The sequence below is a fragment of the Lepidochelys kempii genome, chromosome 17 (genome assembly GCF_965140265.1).
Source record: "Lepidochelys kempii isolate rLepKem1 chromosome 17, rLepKem1.hap2, whole genome shotgun sequence".
NCBI lineage: Eukaryota > Metazoa > Chordata > Testudines > Cheloniidae > Lepidochelys > Lepidochelys kempii.
The window spans coordinates 19,888,379-19,906,548 of record NC_133272.1 but is presented as its reverse complement, the minus strand read 5'-3'; the positions used below and the strand labels follow the sequence as shown (position 1 = coordinate 19,906,548).

The window sequence follows — 18,170 nt, the reverse complement described above, 5'->3', positions numbered from 1 at the left end:
ATTGAATGCAGTGATGTTTACCAGTGAAGGCACTTAAGGCTGTGATTTGCAAAGCCACCTAAGGGAGTTAGAAGCACAGTTCCCATTAATGGGACTTGTGTAAATAACTCCTTTAGGTGAATCCCAGAAGTTAGAGATGGAAAATACCTAGAAGGTCACTTTGTCGGCTTACCTGCCAATACAGTAGATTTTTGAATGCTTTGTCCTCTCTAATGTTAGACATCTCAAGCAATGAGGGTTTCCCCTCAGCCCTTTGTTAGACAACTCTGCAGTGTAATAGCTCTTATTGCTGGAATATTCTTCGTGATATTCAATTTCAATGTCTCCCTTCTTTAGGCTACTATAATCTCACTTCCCCTCTTTCCTACCCTAATCTGCATCAACTCTTGTGGGATAATTTAAACGTTCCAGAACCAGGCAGGGGAGTTCCTCATCCTTTTCGGCTAATTCTATCTCATTGCTAAATGCTAAATCCTAGACTCATTAGTGTGTGTGTCTCATTAATGATCCAGAGCATTCACCCCTGCTGGAACACAGGGATACAAAAGTGTTCTCTTCCCATGACAGCAAGGGCTGCTGTGCATTAGAAAGATACCCCCCTGAGAAGCCTAAGTGGTGTTTACACTGCTACTTTCTGGAGGAGGGGCAGCTTTAGCTTGCTGTCAGCTCCCTGGAGCCCTTTTGGTGACACTGACCAGGTGATATGCTCATTAGTGTACCCCTCTCCCCCCAACCAGAACAGAAGGTCATGGACAGCACACATGAATGACAAACCCACTTGAAACCGTAACTTACCTGTTTAACCCTTCTTGCTGTAATCACATGGCTTTCATTGTACTCACGCTTTGTACGGGCATCTGAAAATAACAATGAAGATTGTGTGAATGGCTTACATAGTGTCTTCAAGACAGAATCCTGCTCCTAATGAAGCCAATAGCAGTTTAGATTGCAAAGAGCTCTACAAATCTTACAACTAGATACCCATCACCAAAATACAGATTGTAAACATTTCTTCATGGGATTCCATGTTTATTGTGCCTATTGACTTTCAGATTAAATGTATCCGTTTGCAAGCAAAACAATATTTTTTCAAGATGTCAGCTTTATGAATTTAACCTGGGGTCTGAAAATCAAGCTGCATTATTTCCTTCTCATATTTCATCACTGAAATTCTGCAGATTTCTGCAGGACCAAAGATTCTGCAGGACCAAAGTCTGCAGTCCTTGCATGGAGATTGCATAAATGTAATACAGGGCAGAATTTGGTGCTGCAACTGGAATTTAGCAAACAATTCTATTGATGATGCAAAAGCCAGACCAGTATCCAGCAATTTCTCCCATAACTCTATTCCTCTACTGTGCTAACCCAAATAATAGTTACAATTTATTTTGTTATTACAAATAGATATCTATTAAATATCCATCCATCCATATATATCCATCCATTAAATAGATATGATGGAACGCACCCAGAGAGCAAGTGTGTAGAGTATGTAGGTGCCATTTTAACGTGACCACTTTTATAATATGGCAACATTAAAACAATGTCTATGAAAAATTTCTAAATGAATCAGTAGTTCCTATTATAAAATAATATAACTCATTAACATTTATATAGCACTTCATGTGTTCAAAGCATCGTTCAAACATTAACTAATTATTCCTCCCAACAACTCTGTGAGGAAGGCAATATTATCAGGCAAAATTAATCCCAGGTGTAATTAAATGGACTTACGCCAGGTATGGATTTGGCCCATTATCACCATTTGACTGAGGGGAAATTGACTGAGAGCCAATTCAGAGATGATATAAAAGGTGTTGTAAGTTACACACAGGTAAGGTACACGAGGGATAGCTCAGTGGCTTTAGCTTTCTGCTAAACCCAAAGTTGTGAGTTCAAGCCTTGAGGGGGCCATTTAGGGATCTGGGCCAAAAATCAGGAATTGGTCCTGCTTTGCACAGGGGGCTGGACAAGATGACCTCCTGAGATCCCTTCTAACCCTGATATTTTATGATTCTAAGGTGACTTAAGGGTGTAATTTACATGCTGACAGGGTGGGACTGGAGAGTGGTGTGTCAGAGAAAGCAAATAATACAAATCGGCAACAAAGCCGGAGGTGTCTGCTTTCCTGTTACTTGCTTTTCCTGTTATACCCCTTTCTTCCACCCCCCACAGCAAGTAAGTTACACCTACTTAAAGGCACGCAATTAACACTTTCATTTACACCATTTCTAAATTTAGTCCAGAGAGATTAAGTGGACAGCAGCAGAGCAAGCAGTGGACTCAGCATTTTCCCGGATTCCAGACACATGCTCAGTCCTCAAGACAATGGTGCCTCTTCTAAGGCTATGTCTGCACTGCAAATAAAGGTATATTTATTACATTAAGACACCTATTCTGAGAAAGCCACCTCAGTGTGATATCCTAGTGGACACAAGTCAACTCCTGTGTCTCGTCTCAGCTAGGCTTTCACATTGAGATGCTTATCTCCAAATAATTATCTCACTGTAAAACACATCTATATTTGTAGTGAAGACATAGCCGAAGATAAATAGTCTCCCAAATTCTAATAAAAGATGCAGCTACAAAGTAAAATACTAACTGCTATACATAAAATCACAGTGACTCACAAAGACCTCTGGGCACCATACAATCATATGATACTAATGGTTCAAACAGGAATGAGAGACCTATCCCTGTTGCCCTGAACCTTGTACAGTCATTTTACAAAGGGCCTGATTCAACTCATATAATGTCTTCTGCAGTTTCCACAGTATGCATCCGATGAAGTGAGCTGTAGCTCACGAAAGCTTATGCTCAAATAAATTGGTTAGTCTCTAAGGTGCCACAAGTACTCCTTTTCTTTTTGCGAATACAGACTAACACGGCTGTTACTCTGAAACTCCCATTACAGTTACTAGGCATCTTTTCACTGACTTTTATGGCAGTTGGGTCACTCCCAAAGCACATACAAAGTTTTCCAACAATTTAGCCCCTGTATGACAAATTGCACAACAAAAATACACATCAACACTCTCATTAGCTTACCCAGTAAACAGAGATAGTTAGGCTCAGTTAACCTGGAGAGCTTCGTGGACTGGTTCAAGATGTTGTAAAGCTCTATGGGCTCACAGAGAACCAACCCTGCCATTTTACTGGATGGAAATAATAATTAAAGAGTCAATACATTCTTAAAAAGTGAGTTCTTGCAAAATAACCAAGCTAACATGAAGAATTTACTTTTTATTCATCCCAACTCATCTATGAATGAAAACAATAACTTTGAGCCCAAGCTTGAGTCCTTAAATCCTTGCCTTCATAAGGGATATTTGCTCCATGAGAACTGCAAGATCAGACTTTTTAAAATATAGGTCAGAATTCAATCTAAAAAAATCTAATTTAAATAGTGAAATATAAAAATGGAATATAATGTACATTGTACAGAGCATCCAAACCTGTGCACATCACTCAGATATGAAACGAACAAGGACAGATCCTATTGCCTAAAATCATACAGACTAACACAGCTGCTACTCTGAAACATTTCTTAAAATTGTTTTCTTGGAGAAAAAAATCCATGTTCAGTATTTCTATATTTAGGGACTGAGTGGTGCTGAGGCTGACTCCACTGGCAGATGTAGGAGCTCAGCATTTCACAGGATTGGGGCCATGGTCATTAACAATTTATTTCTCAGTAATTTAGAAACATGTGTTTCCCAAGTGTCTGTGTTGTTAGGAAACAGAATAGATAGACACCACTCCTGCTGGCAATGGGAGACGGAAAAGCCTGAGATCTTCCTCTGACCAGATCCAACCTTCCCCGCCCACCATCCCCTTGGAGTTTCTCTTTATATTTTGTCAAAATATATGACATCAAATTTCAATTAATACAAAATAGTACTCTGTTCAATGCCACTTCCATGGAGTGTGTAGCGGTAGTACCCAGTGTCTGTTGCTATGGCATCAGTTGCCATGGCACCTATCACACCTGTGGCATCCGTTGCCATGGCACCCATGGAGATTTATTAGCATGGCACCTGTGGCATCCGTTGCCATGGCACCTGTGGCATTTGCTGCCATGGCACCCATGGAGGTCTGTTGTCATGACACCCGCGGCCCCTGCAGCTGTGCCCCCTGTGGTACCCATTATGACTGTCCAGATGGCGCTCGCTCAGGCGGGGTCTTGAAAGCCCTGGGCCCAGCCCCACTCCCAGCTCACCTCCCGGTTGCTACGCAGCGACGCTCGGCCGTAACCAAGGCTGACGTCAGTTGGGGACCACCCCTTGCCCAGCTCTCGCGAGCCTTTGGTGGGCGCAGTCTCGCCCGGGCGCGCTTGGAAGCGGCAAATCTCGCGGGGCTTGGGGCTGGCGCTCTCGCGTTGCCCGGAGGCCGGAGTCGCGGGGGCGGAGGTGATCTCGCGGTGCTGCCTGTGGTGGAGGTCGTTGGAGTCACCGTCCCGGGCCCGTCATGCTGCTCTCCCGTCTCAGCGGCCCCGCCGCCGCGCTCCGCAGGGGGATCGCCACCTCGGCCCAGGTACCGGCCGGGCGCGGGCCCGAGGCCTGCCCCGCGCGCCGGCCCGCGCTCCCTCCCCCCCCCCGCTCCCGCGCGCGCTCCGCTCCGCTCCCCTTCCTCCCGCGCGCGCTCCGCTCCGCTCCCCTTCCTCCCGCGCGCGCTCCGCTCCCCGCCCCCCCCCGCCCGCGCGCGCTCCCCGCCCCGCGCGCGCTCCGCTCCCCGCCCCGCGCGCGCTCCGCTCCCCTCCCCCCCCCGCCCGCGCGCGCTCCCCGCCCCCGCGCTGCCCCGCGCGCTCCCCTCCGCGGGCGGGCTGCGCTTTGCTCTGCGCCAGGGGAGCGTCGCCGCGCTGCTCTTCAGTCCCTGCCCCGCCCCGGGACCCGGCTGCTTGGGGTGAAATGGGGAGGGGGTCCCCGCGCGGCGCCTTCCACCACGAGCACCCCCCCCTCCCGCCCCCTTCGGCCAGGCAGCCCCACCTGGGAGCCTTGGCTGTAGGGCAGCCCCCTCCCCCTCTCCAGATGGGGGGAATTGAAGCGCAGCCCGGGGTGTGACTGCCCCAAGGTCACACCGCACATCCCAGCCCTGACTGCCTTTGACTTGCCCTGGCTGCGAGGCCACGCTCCCCCGAGATCGACCGGTCGCTTCCCCCCCCCTTCCCCTTTACACGGGGTCGCAGGTGCCAGCGATTCTTCCCCGCTCCTTGCGGCCCCTGTCCTGAGCTTGTAGGTTTTAGGCGTCAGGCATTTTTCTTTTCAAATGCCTCTTGGCAGTCCTTCCGTCGCCTCTTTGGGCTTGCTCATCCTTTTTTGCTGTCCTCCTTCCCATGCTTCCTTGTTGCTTTTCTCCCGTTCGTACCCTATGTCCAGCCTACCTTAGGCGTGTGCTCTCCCGCCTGTCTCCTGTGGGACAAATCAGATGTGTTGAAATGGGGTCTTTTCAGTTTAACTCTACTGTGCCCATGGCACGTGTAGTCAGTTACAGTGTTACACGCCGCTTGTTCAATTTAATGCTTGCGTTTGAATGACGAATGTTAACTTGAGAGACAAGGTGGATGAGGTAATACCTTTTCTTGGACCAACTGTGGTCCAGTAAACCTCTGTGTGGCTCAAAAGCTTCTCTGTCATCAACAGAAGTTGCTGCAATAAAAAATATTACCTCGTTCACCTTGCCTTGCTGATATTCTGGGACCAGCATGGTTGCAACAACACTGCAACCAAGTATTACCTTATTTAAGTTGGATCGCCTGTTAAATAGTTACTACAAACAACAAAACAGGCTAGACATGGGGTAGCAACCCTGAAATACTGGAGTGAAAGGTGGGGCATATTGGACATCTTTAGGTGTCCAGCAACACAAATAGTTGAAGGTATTAATTTTGTGACACTGGGCCACAAAATAAACATGCCATTCTGCTTCTCTATCCTTTTGGCTATTCACTTCTGATCAGGACAGAAATGGTCTCTTATTGGTCAGATGTAGCTAGTAATCAGCAGGTCTGTGGCGACTAAATATTGACAACATTTTAATGGAGCTGAGAGGTAGATTGGTATTGATTACATCAATCCTTTCCTGAACATAAATATTGAATTGTTTCAAAGTAATGATGGGAATTAAGGGTGGAGGCTGCCGATTAAATCTGTTTAAGTCAATTTATGCATGAAATTTGGTCTTTGTCATGGGGGGAAGACTAGCATTCTATTGCCTTCTATCTTAAGTAAATAATTTCTCAGTGGTGAAGTGTTCATTTAAGAGGACTATGTCTTAATCGCAAGAGACTATAAAGCTGATTGTGTAAAGGGGACGACTAATAGAAACATTCAGACATACTTAGAAATGAACTCACTGCCTATTAATTTTCTCATGACTTCAAGTCATTTAAAAGATTTATAAGACTTCTTACCCTAAGTGTGATTTCAAACAATGCAGACTTGAGGTTCATTGGTCACTTCATAGCAGTACACTGCCTATGACCATTGCTAGATTTTGATCTCTGTGGGAGAGAGCATTTATGCAGAATTTTACTTTCTCAAGTAACAAGCAGGCTGGATTACTGCCAAAGTGAATCCACGTTTTGATAAATAGTCTAATTACTGTTTTGTCACAGTGATATAGTCTTCCCCCTTTAAAGATAGAGCCACTTAAACAGATTTTTCAAAGGGATTGAAGAGTTCAGGGGCCCAATTCCCATTGATTCTTAGTGGGATTTGGGCTTCCAGTTCCTTTGGGCCCATTTGAAAATCCCAGCTTTAAACATTAGTCATTAAAGCTATATGATTTATATACTGAGTCAGTACATTCATTTTAAAGGGGCACTGATTCCAATGTACCTTAGCAAGATAATTCTATCAGTAAAATAAACTTTCTTCTATTAAACTTCAGCTGCATTTAATTTTCCTTCTAAAAATATGAACATGAGGCAGTGCAGAGGTGAGAATGCAAAACTTCGTTTTCGGCAGCCCTTTTACGAGTCAGAAACTACCTCTGAAAAATGCAGCAGGTAACCTAGTCTAAACAATACGTTTTAATGCATATTCACTCTCTGCAATCTAAGTGGATAGAGTTCTTAATCAGGAACTAAGAGCAGAATTCTGCATGGCAAGAGCGAACTACTAAAAATAGAATCTTCTGTATAATTCAAATTTCTGTTTTCAAGCAGTAGCGCTAAGTAGCACTCATTCAAGAAATCTATTCAAAGACTTGCGCTCCGCTTTTATGCTAACCCATGCAACCTGATAGCTGGTTAGGAGCATACCTTTGTGTGTTCATGTACTGCTTGTTAAAGGCTCAAAATTGTCAATCAGGCATAGTAAAGGTCCTCTAGTCACACAAGATGGTACAACAAGGCCATACGAGTGTTCTCTCTCACTGCTCTACCAGTGTGTCTTCATCCTGATCTAGTGCTGTCAGATGGCAGTTTAGTTACATGAGTTGGGTTTCATCAACTAGCAATCTATTGTAGAGGATAGAGGCTTCATAATGATTCACCGGACCATGCCATTTTAACACTGCAGTTAAGTGGTTCCTGCCACTCCAGTAGAAAAAGTGATGCACCGCTTGTTTGCGAACACATGAATTTAGCAGCCACATTTCAGGATTTTTCTTCCCTGCATTGTTAACTTGAACTATAACTCAAGTTTTGCCCCTAACGCAACTCCTGTCCACAAACTCATCTATTTTGATTGTGGTGCTTTAAGCTAGAGCTAGCTGGCCTGTTATGGAGGGTGGGTTGAAGCCCAAATGCTGCTAACACTAGAGCTAGTAATGCAGTGGAGATGCAGCAGCTCAAGATACAACTCATCAGCTGCTAATCGAATAAGTAGCTGGAACGTCCTGCAGCATGGTCACTCACTGAGCTAGCTTAGGAGGAAAGCAGATTCTTTCTTCTCATATTGACAACTAAAAATGGAATAGCCACAGAATTGTGTTTCCCTACAAAACCAGAAGGTAGACCCATAGCTAGGGCCCTACCAAATTCACAGTCCATTTTGGTCAATTTCATGGCCACGGGATTTTAAAAATCATAAATGTAATGATTTCAGGTATTTTAAATGTGAAATTTCACAGTGTTGTTGTAGGAGTGTTGTGTGTGGGGGTGTGTGTGGGGTTCCCCAATTTGAGAAATGTTAGTCTTCTCCCGTCAAATCTGTATAGTATAGGGTAAAAACACACAAAAGACCAGATTTCACGGTTGTTTTTTTTCATGGTCTTGAATTTGGTAGGCCAGTACTCCTAGCAGAGTTCTGGATGGCATTTGCCATGTTGGGGGGGAGGGAATCTCCAAATTGAGAGACAATTGTTTATTTGATTACCTTTCCTTACTGAAAAGAATCCAGCTTTGAAGAAGCATGCATCTCTTAAATGTTTGTCTTGTCTCTCCAAAGACTTGCTGCTGATATTCCCTTTAAGAAATTATGTCTTCCATAAGAATTTAGTTTTGAATCCAGTTTGCCCACTGTCTGGTTTAAAACAAAACTAAACTTAGACAAATAGAGCTCTTCAAAAATCAGTAGCAAAAAAGTGTGATGAAGGCTCCAAAGCCATTACTGAGTAACTACTAAAAACCATGTGTGTCCTTCTTTCTTTTCTCCTCAGAGCAATGCTAAAGTGGCAGTGCTTGGTGCCTCTGGAGGGATTGGCCAACCTCTTTCCCTTCTACTGAAGAATAGCCCCTTAGTGAGCCACCTCAGCCTATATGATATTGCTCACACCCCTGGTGTTGCAGCTGACCTCAGCCACATTGAGACAAGAGCCAATGTCAAAGGTATCGTAAGTCATTGTAAATTATCTGAGGCACGTTACTGTGTGCACAACGGTCCTAGCTTGAAATGATTCTTAAATGTGTTACGTGTAGGCTACACACCAATATTACTGTATATGAAGTGGGGAACTACTTGTCCTTTATAAATTAAATTCCTGTTAACTTGAAACTAAAACTGGAAATGGCTTATTTCTCCGAATAACTTCTCAGAACAAGATTTAGTTAAATAGATCAGCTGCTGCTGAGATGGTCGGAACATCTTTAGCTACTTTTTCACTTTTTTTTTTTTTTTGTCCACTGAAAAACTATTTATGGTTAATGTGAAAGTTCACACTGGCTACCAGAATAAATTCAGTAAAAATGGAGACATTTGATCATAGACTTTAGCTAGCAGCTGTATTTTCTTACTTCCATAAACTCAGAACTTTGTAGGGAAAACCGGTTACCATAGTAGCTCTTTGAGATAGCCTGTCTGAATCTACACTTCTAGAATGCCTCTCCCAAGGATGTGGCTTGGTATAGGCAATCTCAAAGAAAAATTCTATCTAAACTTTCACTTTTATGATATGTTTACCCTTCTGGTTTCCATTTCATTTATAGGGTCTGTTATCAAAAGAGAAAGTTTTGCTTGGTGCTTGATAGGAGGCATAGGGATTTGTTTTGATTCATGGAATATAATTACAAACATTTCTTCTGAGGACAGAGGTATTTGCATATTAGATTGTTTGAGTCCCTCTAGTAAAATTTAGCCATTCTCACTCTAAGGGATGAAATTAATATTGAAGAAGGCAAAGGCTACACTAAAAATTAACATGGATATCCTTAAACATACAGTTTCATACACTACTAAATTTGATTTGGACAGTTTAATCTTTCACTGGAACAGTAACCGCATAGTTACCTGGATCTTCCATTGCAGGTTTTATTGGATCTGAGCAGTTGCCAGACTGTTTGAAGGGCTGTGAAGTTGTAGTTATTCCTGCAGGAGTCCCTAGAAAACCAGGTAGGTCTTAATTTTATTGAACGTAGCACTCTAAAATGTTTGGATTATTGTGGTAAGGCCTGAAATGCTACACCATTACTTATGTCTTGAGTCTGCAAGTCCCTCAGAAAATCATCTTGGGTTTAGAGCACTGGATGGACTCTAACATTTGGGGTCTGTTTCTGGCTGTGCCATAGAATTCCTGTGAGACATTAGACAATCTTTCTGTTTCCTGGTTCCTCATCTGTAAAAGGGAGATACTTGCCTACCTTGCAGGTGTGTATTTAATGAATTATTGAATATATGAGGCACTCATGCTAGAGTTATAAGCATCATAGAAAAGCCCATAAAGGCTTCATGCTGAAAGTAGTACTGATGGATGTTCCAGGAACAAAACTTCATTTTATCCTGCTGTTAACTGGGACTAGAGGCCAATCTTGGGAGTATAAAATTAATGTAGTACTGACATTTTTATACTACTGTCCCTTCTGAGGATCTGAGAACTGTACAAATGTTAATGAAGCTTCACAACACCCTTGTGATGTATTACCTGAATTTTACAAATGAGTGGAAATTGCTTTTTGTTTGTTGGTGTTTTTTTTTTTTTTTTTTTTTGTTCCTAAGGTCATACAGGGAGTCTATTTCCCAACTCTGGTATATAAATCCAGACTTCTTGACTCTAAATCTTGTTCTTAAACTATTGTGTTAGGAATGTAACCAATAGTGTGGAAGAACATAAGAATGGCCATACCGGGTCAGATCAATGGTCCATCTAGCCAATTACCCTGTGTTCTGACAGTGGCCAGTGCCAGATGCTTCAGAGGGAACAAAAAGAACAGGGCAATTATTGAGTGATCCATCCCCTGTTGTCCAGTCCTAGCTTCTGGCAGTCAGAGGATTAAGGGCACCCAGGGCATGGGGTTTCGTTCTGTTACCATCTTGGCTAATAGCCATTGATGGACCACTGATGAACTTATTCAATTCTTTTTTTTTAACCCAGTTATACTTTTGGCCTTCACAGAGAGGACTGTGGCACCCATACAATGAGCAGAGTATCCATATTTGACAGTTAATGACAAGATACTACAGTGATAAGGGCCTTTTAAGTACCTGGACACGTAAAATGGGGTAAACACTGTGCACTCTTCTTTGAATGTTTGCCCCTACTGGTATTTGTCCGGACTGATGTGGCGATAGTAATACATTAGGCTGCTGTCTAGACACCAGGGTTATGACCTGTGGCACCTGCTCCCCAGGCCAGTAGGCAGTCAAGCATATTTGAGGAGTGAGAAGTTTAGGATATGTCTACACTGTGGAGATTACCAGCAGAACTACATTGTCGTAGCTGTGCTGACATAACCCTGTAGTGTAGAGACAACCTGCACTAGTAGAATGGATTTTTCCATTGCTGTAGGAATACCATCTGTCAAAGCTATCTATGCTGCGAGTTAGGTTGGCATAGCTACATCGGTCAGGAGTGTGGACTTTTCACACCCCTGACCAGTGTAGCTATGTTGACCTAACTTTTAAGTGTTTACCAGGCCTAAGTGTCTTCCTAGCAGAAGCTAGTTGTAAGGGATAACCTTGACACTAGCCTTGGAGGACATGAATTGCCTTCTCAGAAGTGGAGAGTCTCCAGCCAGGAGAAGTAGGAAAGAATTCGGTGGGGTCTAATACAACACTGATCCCTCCTGGTGTTATGATGGGGTTAGGATGTGCTCACATCCCTAACCACTGTAATGGGAACAACTTGGTTAACTTCTGGAATGATATTCAATTTGTTGATTCCCAGGTATGACCCGTGATGACCTGTTCAATACCAACGCTACCATTGTTGCGAATTTGACGTCTGCGTGTGCCAAGCACTGTCCAGAAGCCATGATCTGCATTATTGCTAACCCGGTAAACGTTAATGTCTGGGAGAGTCTGAATACATAACGAAGCCAAGGGACTAGCAGCATTAGTTAACTGACTGTATTAACAAGCCAAGAATTAATGTAGTACCACCCTTATTAACACATTTTCCAATCTTGTTGTGACTGAAAACAAATTGGCTAGAGCTAGATTTCCAAGTTCATGTTTAAGTCCTGTGAATATGACCAGTTCTATAGGCATAAAATGGTGTAGCAGTCCTAAACCAAAAGCATGCAGTACACCCACAAGAGACAGCTACACAGGATTTGTGACTACCAGTAAATTAGTCTGCTTAGAAGCTTTGGTTCTTTAACATGCAACCTTTCATAACATGAATGAACCAGTGAGCGTCTTGATCCACGCTTGCTGAAGCGTTATTTCAGCCAGTCTGAGTTCTGCTCTTCAGTTTAGTTATCGACAAAGACTTTGAATAAATTTTTGTTTGCTGAATGCGTTTAACACAGGAAAACTGGACACTAGTATGTACAGAGGTATTTGAGCACTACTGTCAGCTTGCTTGTGTAATAAAATTGTGATGGTACAGTAGAAATGACATCATAGGTATGGTAAAGAGGCTCACTCTACAATGTTAGTGAGGTCTGTTTATATTTTTCTCTAAACAAAAGCTCAGTTTTGTAACTATTAGTTTGTTTGATATTTACCTGGTAAGGGTTTGTAAGTCTGTTAAAACTTAAGAGCTACCAAAAAGTATTAGTGGGGTAATGCATGCCTACCTGCTTTTCAATTATAGGTAAATTCTACCATCCCAATAACCTCTGAACTTTTTAAGAAGCATGGGGTTTATAATCCGAACAGAATCTTTGGTGTTACCACACTGGACATTGTCAGAGCAAATACTTTTGTGGCTGAACTAAAGGTAGGTTGTAATCTTCCTGCTTCAATAGATTTGTCGCTATGAACCTTTACCATTCATGTTAGCAATGCTCTGTCATAAATCATGAGTGAAAAGAGCCAAGTGGTCTCAGATTCCCCAAGACCTGGAGGATGAGGGGACATGTTTTACTATTTGCAGTCTTTGGATAGTCTAAGGATAGGGTCTCTGTCCTTCACAGTGCAGTTGTCGTCAGAAGAGAATTTCATAGCTGCAGCTTGAGTCTGGAGCCACACGTTTACCTTACTGACAGTGGCATTTTCACTCCTGCTAGTGCTAGAGTCCAATGCAACTGTGGAAGAGTGAGCTGGTTTCTGACATGCCCCACTGAGCAACAGACTTGTTACAGGATGTTGTCTTGTGGGATAACAGCTTGATTTTCATATGCAGGGTGGAGTTTGTAGTGCTGGCCTTTCAGTTCATTTATAAAAGCCTAGTGAGAGTAAGTTCACCGGGATAACAAACATAGATTTCTATGATGTGGTTTTAATTCATTCTTCAGAACATGACTAGACTTTAAACCGCTTGCATTCTTTTACACCATGTAACATTACATTGCAGGTGTCTGATTAAATGTCCAGGATAGAAGGGCACACTGTGTCTAAAGGCATACTGCTTTTCTTGCCCAGACGCTTTTAAAAATAATTGCTAAAGCCATGAGTTTTCCTGCAGGGCTTAGATCCAGCTCGAGTAAACGTTCCTGTTATTGGTGGCCATGCAGGGAAGACTATCATTCCTCTGATCTCTCAGGTATGTTACAGTAAATACCCAATGTATGGAAATGTTCTTTCTTCCCCCCCACTCCCATTCAGTATTGCATTAGTGTTCATCTGAAATGCTGTTGCTGATGTCTCTTTCCAGCTATCTGTGTGTGCTCATTCACAAGGGACTGTGCTGTACGATTGGAAATTTATTCTGCACACTTCCAAAGTCCTAAACCTAAAATTCCTCTGACTTCTAAATCGCCATAAACTTATGTGGCATTTGAGAGTAAGACCCTTTTCCTCGAGGAGCTTTTAGTCTAAGATAGACAAGAGCGTGGCACATCTGTTTAGGGAAGAGAGCTGAGAGAGATCATTAGTACCTGCATTTGTGAAATTCACTGTGTTGTGTACACTTCACAACCGTAAATGAGTTAAGCGGCATCCACCTCTGAGAAGTGTCGGTAACTGAAGCGCAGAGATGAAATGAACGGCCAACGGTTGTACTGGGAGTCTTTGGGCAGCAATGAGAAGAAAACCCACATCTGACCCCCAGTCCTGTGCCTGAAACACAAGACTTTGAAAAAAGGGAAGAAGGAATCCTGGAAGTGGGTTGTTGCAAAGATAAGAGATGTGTGATAGATGAGTGCTAACAAGACATGATGGGGAACAGTAAGGAGAGAGGGCTGGGAATGGGAGGAATTATGCTCAAGTGTAAGTGAGGAGTGTGATTATATGGAGCTAGGAAGGGAAGGTCCAGGATCTTGAGTTTGATGTAGTAAAAGGAGGAAACTAGTAAAGGGGTGGGTGCCAAAATGACTGGAAAAGATTATTTTAGCAATGCAGGGAGCACATTTGTTAATGGTTGGTGTGGATGATGCCATAGTAGAACAGAGGACTTTAAGTGTTCACAATCCTTGTAAACACCAGCAGCAGACGAGGTTCTCAGCAGTGTGTATCCAGAGACCTTTCCTTGAGGTAATCCCCTGTGCTAGAGGTGTGGAAACCATTAGTGACTCAGGCCTGCACAACATGCGGCCCCCGTGGTCTCACTGTGCGGCCCGCGGGGAGTGAGTAGGCAAGTGGCGGGGTGGGGCAAGCCAATGGCTGGCTGGCGGGCAGGCGGGGTGGTGAAGAGGCCAGTGGCTGGGGGCAGGTGAGCTGGCGGTGGGGGATGGGGGCTGAGGAGGCGAGCTGGGGAGGGTGGGGGGATGATGAGCTGAGCGGGCAGTGGCGGCAGGAGTAGGGGGGGAACCTCAGTACACTCCCTGCTCCGGGGAGGAGGAGGAGGAGAAGAGGAGGGAGCGTGGCCTTGGGGAAGGGGCTGGAATCAGGGCATATCCCCTCCAGCCCCTGCTGTGAGCACCCCCATAACCCCAGCCCACCCTGACCCCTGCACCCGCCTCACACACACCCAGCCCCCTGCACCCCCCACACGCTCAGCCCCCTGCCCTGACCCCTGCACCCCCCACACCTCCCCAGTCCCCTGCACCCCCCCACACCCAGCGGGGTGGCACTGGGGAAGGAGGGTTTGTTTTTGCGGGGGAAGGTGTTTCCGCGGGGTCAGGGGGTTTTGGCCCTCAGCTGTTTTTCTTTGGAGTAATATGGCCCTTGCCGCTTTACGAGTTGTGCAGGCCTGCATTAGTGTATAGCTTTGAGAAGTCAAAAGCCTACTATGCACATTATTTGAAGGGAGTCTGTCTGGTGAAAGAGGCTGCAAGATGGATCTGCTGGGTTCTCTTCCTAGTTCTACCATTAAGTGGCAGTTTGACCTTGGACAAATCACTTGGTGTGATCTAGCTCTATTTATAGTCAATGAGAGCTTCTCTGTTGGCTCTGATGGCAACTGGATCAGGCTACATAATGGCTCTGCCTATCTTGGAAATGGGGATACGTGTCTGCCTGCTTTGAAGCACTTCGACTATGCGCTGATGAAAATTGCTATAGGAATATAAAAAATACTGTGTGGGTATTTAGGCCTCTAAAGCATTATAATGAATGCGAAAGAATGCTGAGATTTACTGATAACTGATACCTTTCCATTTTAGTGTACACCAAAAGTGGAGTTCCCTCAGGATCAATTGGAAACGCTTACAGGGAGAATTCAGGAGGCTGGTACTGAAGTTGTGAAAGCTAAAGCAGGAGCAGGTTGGTTCTTGGAAACTGTTTTGAGTCTGTTGTTTGACCAGTTCCGAGGGCGAGCAGTACTCTTCTGTTCCGGAATAGACTGGAAACCACAGGGCGATGTAATGCGTTGGGGTTTACAAATCTGTGCAAATGGGTTAGTGCTGCCAATGACATGCTTAGAAGCAATTCAGTCTTTAAGGTGGGATTAAACAGTAACCTACTGTATGGAATCTATTACTGCGCAACAGCCCTCGCCACCAGCAAATTAAATGGGTCAAACACATACCACTAAAATGGCATGCCAGTGGCCAAAAGTTACTGTTTAGTGTTCGATTCAGGGCTTTTGATCTTGTGCTATGACATCCCTCGGACTTGACGAGCGTACAGTTAATTACGAACAGTTAAGCACAACTCTTGCCCTTTACTGCTCCCTTCTGCTATACAGCTCTTCTTTATTTAAAAAAGACACACAACTTGCTTATCTCATTGCAGCACAGAGGGAAGTAAGGACCAGCGAGTGCAAATGTGAAAAAACAAGCAGAGGAACGTCACAAAGGAAAAATTTATTCTGCTCCTTTTGATATATAGTGCAGTAAAAGGCAAAGCTGCTTCCCCCCCGCCCCCCCGTGCAACCTCTTTAAAAGAAAAGATGCCCTTGGTATGATGGGGACGGGTTCTGATGCTTCCGAAGTATTCAAAATATGTAATTACGGTATCTTCTGAGCTTGTGGCAGCCACCTAGCCAAAAATGTGACAGTTATTCAAACAGCAGAGACTGTAAACCAGTTTACATCCTACACTAGTACTAACTTCTCAGTTGGGTGTAAAGTTTAATAACAAGTGTATTAGTCCATACCACTAGGATCTCTCATATTTTTGTTCTGACTTCTGTTTGCACAGGATCTGCCACCTTATCTATGGCATATGCTGGTGCCAGGTTTGTCTTTTCTGTCCTGGATGCAATGAATGGAAAGGAAGGGGTTATTGAATGTTCCTTTGTTAGATCGGAAGAAACAGAGTGCCCATACTTCTCCACACCTTTGCTACTTGGGGTATGTATCTTGGACGGTGGTGCTTTTAACTGACATGTTTAAAGTAATAAATTGTACTTTATTAAGCCAGAAGGGTGTTGCAGAATTAGCTTGCTTGGCTAATGCAACACTTGTTCAGGAAGCATTTTAACACTTTGGATACTTGGTTCAGGCTTTTAATAATCATATTCTAATGTTTTTGTTTGACTGGGCAGTGCCTTAAACTCATAAAGCTATTTTAATTTCTCATTAAAAATGTCAAGGACTATGGAATACTTTAAAGAAATATCTGCAATAGCTTTTGAGCTCCTGGTGTTTCAACAAAACTAAATAAAAGAAGGGCTTGGCTATTTTAGTACCTTCCTTACTCAGGCAAGTGCAAACTTCCTGTTTCAGTTGTTTCCTGTCTTTAGTTCTGCATTTGAATTGACTGGGTAACCAGGTCCTCTAATTTAAATCAACGTCTCGGCCTGAACTTTTGGTTCCTAGTCACTCTAAATAGGAGGTTGTAGTGTCTCCATTGATGAAGAGCTTTCAAAATGTCAATAAAAGCCCAGTTGTCTGGTCACCTTAACTTAATCTACTAAAATAAATCCTGTACACATTGACTCCTGTGTGTGTGGAAGTCACACTGAGGCTTCAAAGTGCTACTGGTGTCCAGGAATTGCAGTTTGATGTGGCCAGAACAGGTGCTGGGTTCAGGATTGTGGCCTCTGGAAGTGACATAAGAGAGTTTTATAGTGTCATTAAAACACAGTAATGTCGTTTTATTTTATGTGGACTATGTGAAGAGAAGCTTTTGAGGCAACAAAAAGAAAAGGGAGTTTCAGCCCTTGTAGGAAAGAATTAATTATGGACAGCGAAAGAGTATTGTACTCACTCTGGTGAGTGGACAGAAGTAAAGACTGGAGTGAAATAAGTGGGCCAAGCAGGTCAGATACAGGGTGGTAGTCTCTAAACTCTCTGGGATCTAGAAAGCTAGAAGGATAACTTTCAAAGAGATTTGAAAATTCATTGGAAGCCACTGGTGAAAATGTATGTGATGGTCGTCTTCCTGCAGAGTAAATTTCAGGTCGTTGGACTAGTGTGTGGCTTTAGGAAAACAGAACACTTGAAGGGAAGGGATGAAAGCACCAAAGGAGCAGTTGGTATTTCAGCTCCTCTTCCAGGAAGGAGTCAGTCCTAAAATTAGACGGGACACATTCTTTTGCCCCATCCTGACTGTGGGTAGGAAATTCATATTGAAATATAGGAGCTATGTTTGAACTGCTTTGTGAGATTCTCCTGCAGATGTACCAGTTCTAGAGACCTGAGGAGGAAGAGGAAGTTTGGTTTTAAACCCAAGTTTAACCCTCTAACTAGGCACAGATATGAAAGCTATTCCTTGCTAAAGAATGCAATGATTGTGTAACCCAAAAACCCTTCTTCCCCTGTCAGAAAAATGGAATTGAGAAGAATCTAGGTATTGGCAAGATCTCTCCTTACGAAGAAAAGATGATAGCTGAGGCCATGACTGAGCTGAAAGCTTCTATCAAGAAGGGAGAGGAGTTTGTGAAGAGCATGAAGTGAAGAGCGGATAGGGAAGAAGAATCACAGTTTCCTTAATTTATTAAGGCATCATGTCACTTTAAAAGACTCCAGATGCAAAGCACAAGCTTTGATCGAAGTCACTCTGTATTAGTGTATTATCTGCTCTCAATTTGTCAATTGGAATTCTACTCATCAATAAAACAGCCTCCTGGTTTTTTTCAGGGTA

The 18,170-nt window shown here is 43.7% G+C and overlaps 2 protein-coding genes across 6 annotated transcripts in view; one reads left to right on the top strand and one right to left on the bottom strand.

Annotated features, from left to right (window-relative positions):
• The window catches only part of STYXL1 (serine/threonine/tyrosine interacting like 1), a 24,377-nt gene extending 19,786 nt beyond the window's left edge, over positions 1–4,591 (bottom strand). The window contains exons 1-3 of one of the 4 annotated variants that reach the window (XM_073316207.1): positions 4,220–4,591; positions 3,049–3,155; positions 796–857 (exon numbers count right to left, since the gene is read on the bottom strand). In XM_073316207.1, the coding sequence (XP_073172308.1) occupies positions 796–857; positions 3,049–3,151 (165 nt within the window). In that variant the 5' untranslated portion in view covers positions 3,152–3,155; positions 4,220–4,591. The remainder of the gene's footprint in view (positions 1–795; positions 858–3,048; positions 3,156–4,219) is intronic. The other 3 variants (XM_073316205.1, XM_073316206.1, XM_073316204.1) reach the window with 3 other exon arrangements.
• MDH2 (malate dehydrogenase 2) lies at positions 4,344–18,170 on the top strand. Of its 2 annotated transcripts, XM_073316203.1 has the most exons (10): positions 4,347–4,533; positions 6,889–7,006; positions 8,602–8,770; positions 9,687–9,770; positions 11,542–11,651; positions 12,415–12,540; positions 13,228–13,305; positions 15,305–15,404; positions 16,284–16,435; positions 17,852–18,170. In XM_073316203.1, exons 2-10 carry the CDS (start codon positions 6,998–7,000, stop codon positions 17,981–17,983), a joined length of 960 nt encoding a protein of 319 aa, XP_073172304.1. In that variant the 5' UTR covers positions 4,347–4,533; positions 6,889–6,997; the 3' UTR covers positions 17,984–18,170. The 2 variants fall into 2 exon arrangements, with proteins under 2 accessions (XP_073172303.1, XP_073172304.1); XM_073316202.1 differs by lacking the exon at positions 6,889–7,006 and having other exon boundaries at positions 4,344–4,533.

Bases quoted from the DNA above. Each gene is read 5' to 3' on its own strand.
- MDH2 (XM_073316202.1), top strand. From the start codon at position 4,468: ATGCTGCTCTCCCGTCTCAGCGGCCCCGCCGCCGCGCTCCGCAGGGGG. The intron at 15,405-16,283 runs GTTGGTTCTTGG...CTGTTTGCACAG, and splicing joins GAAAGCTAAAGCAGGAGCAG to GATCTGCCACCTTATCTATG. The intron at 16,436-17,851 runs GTATGTATCTTG...TTCCCCTGTCAG, and splicing joins CCACACCTTTGCTACTTGGG to AAAAATGGAATTGAGAAGAA.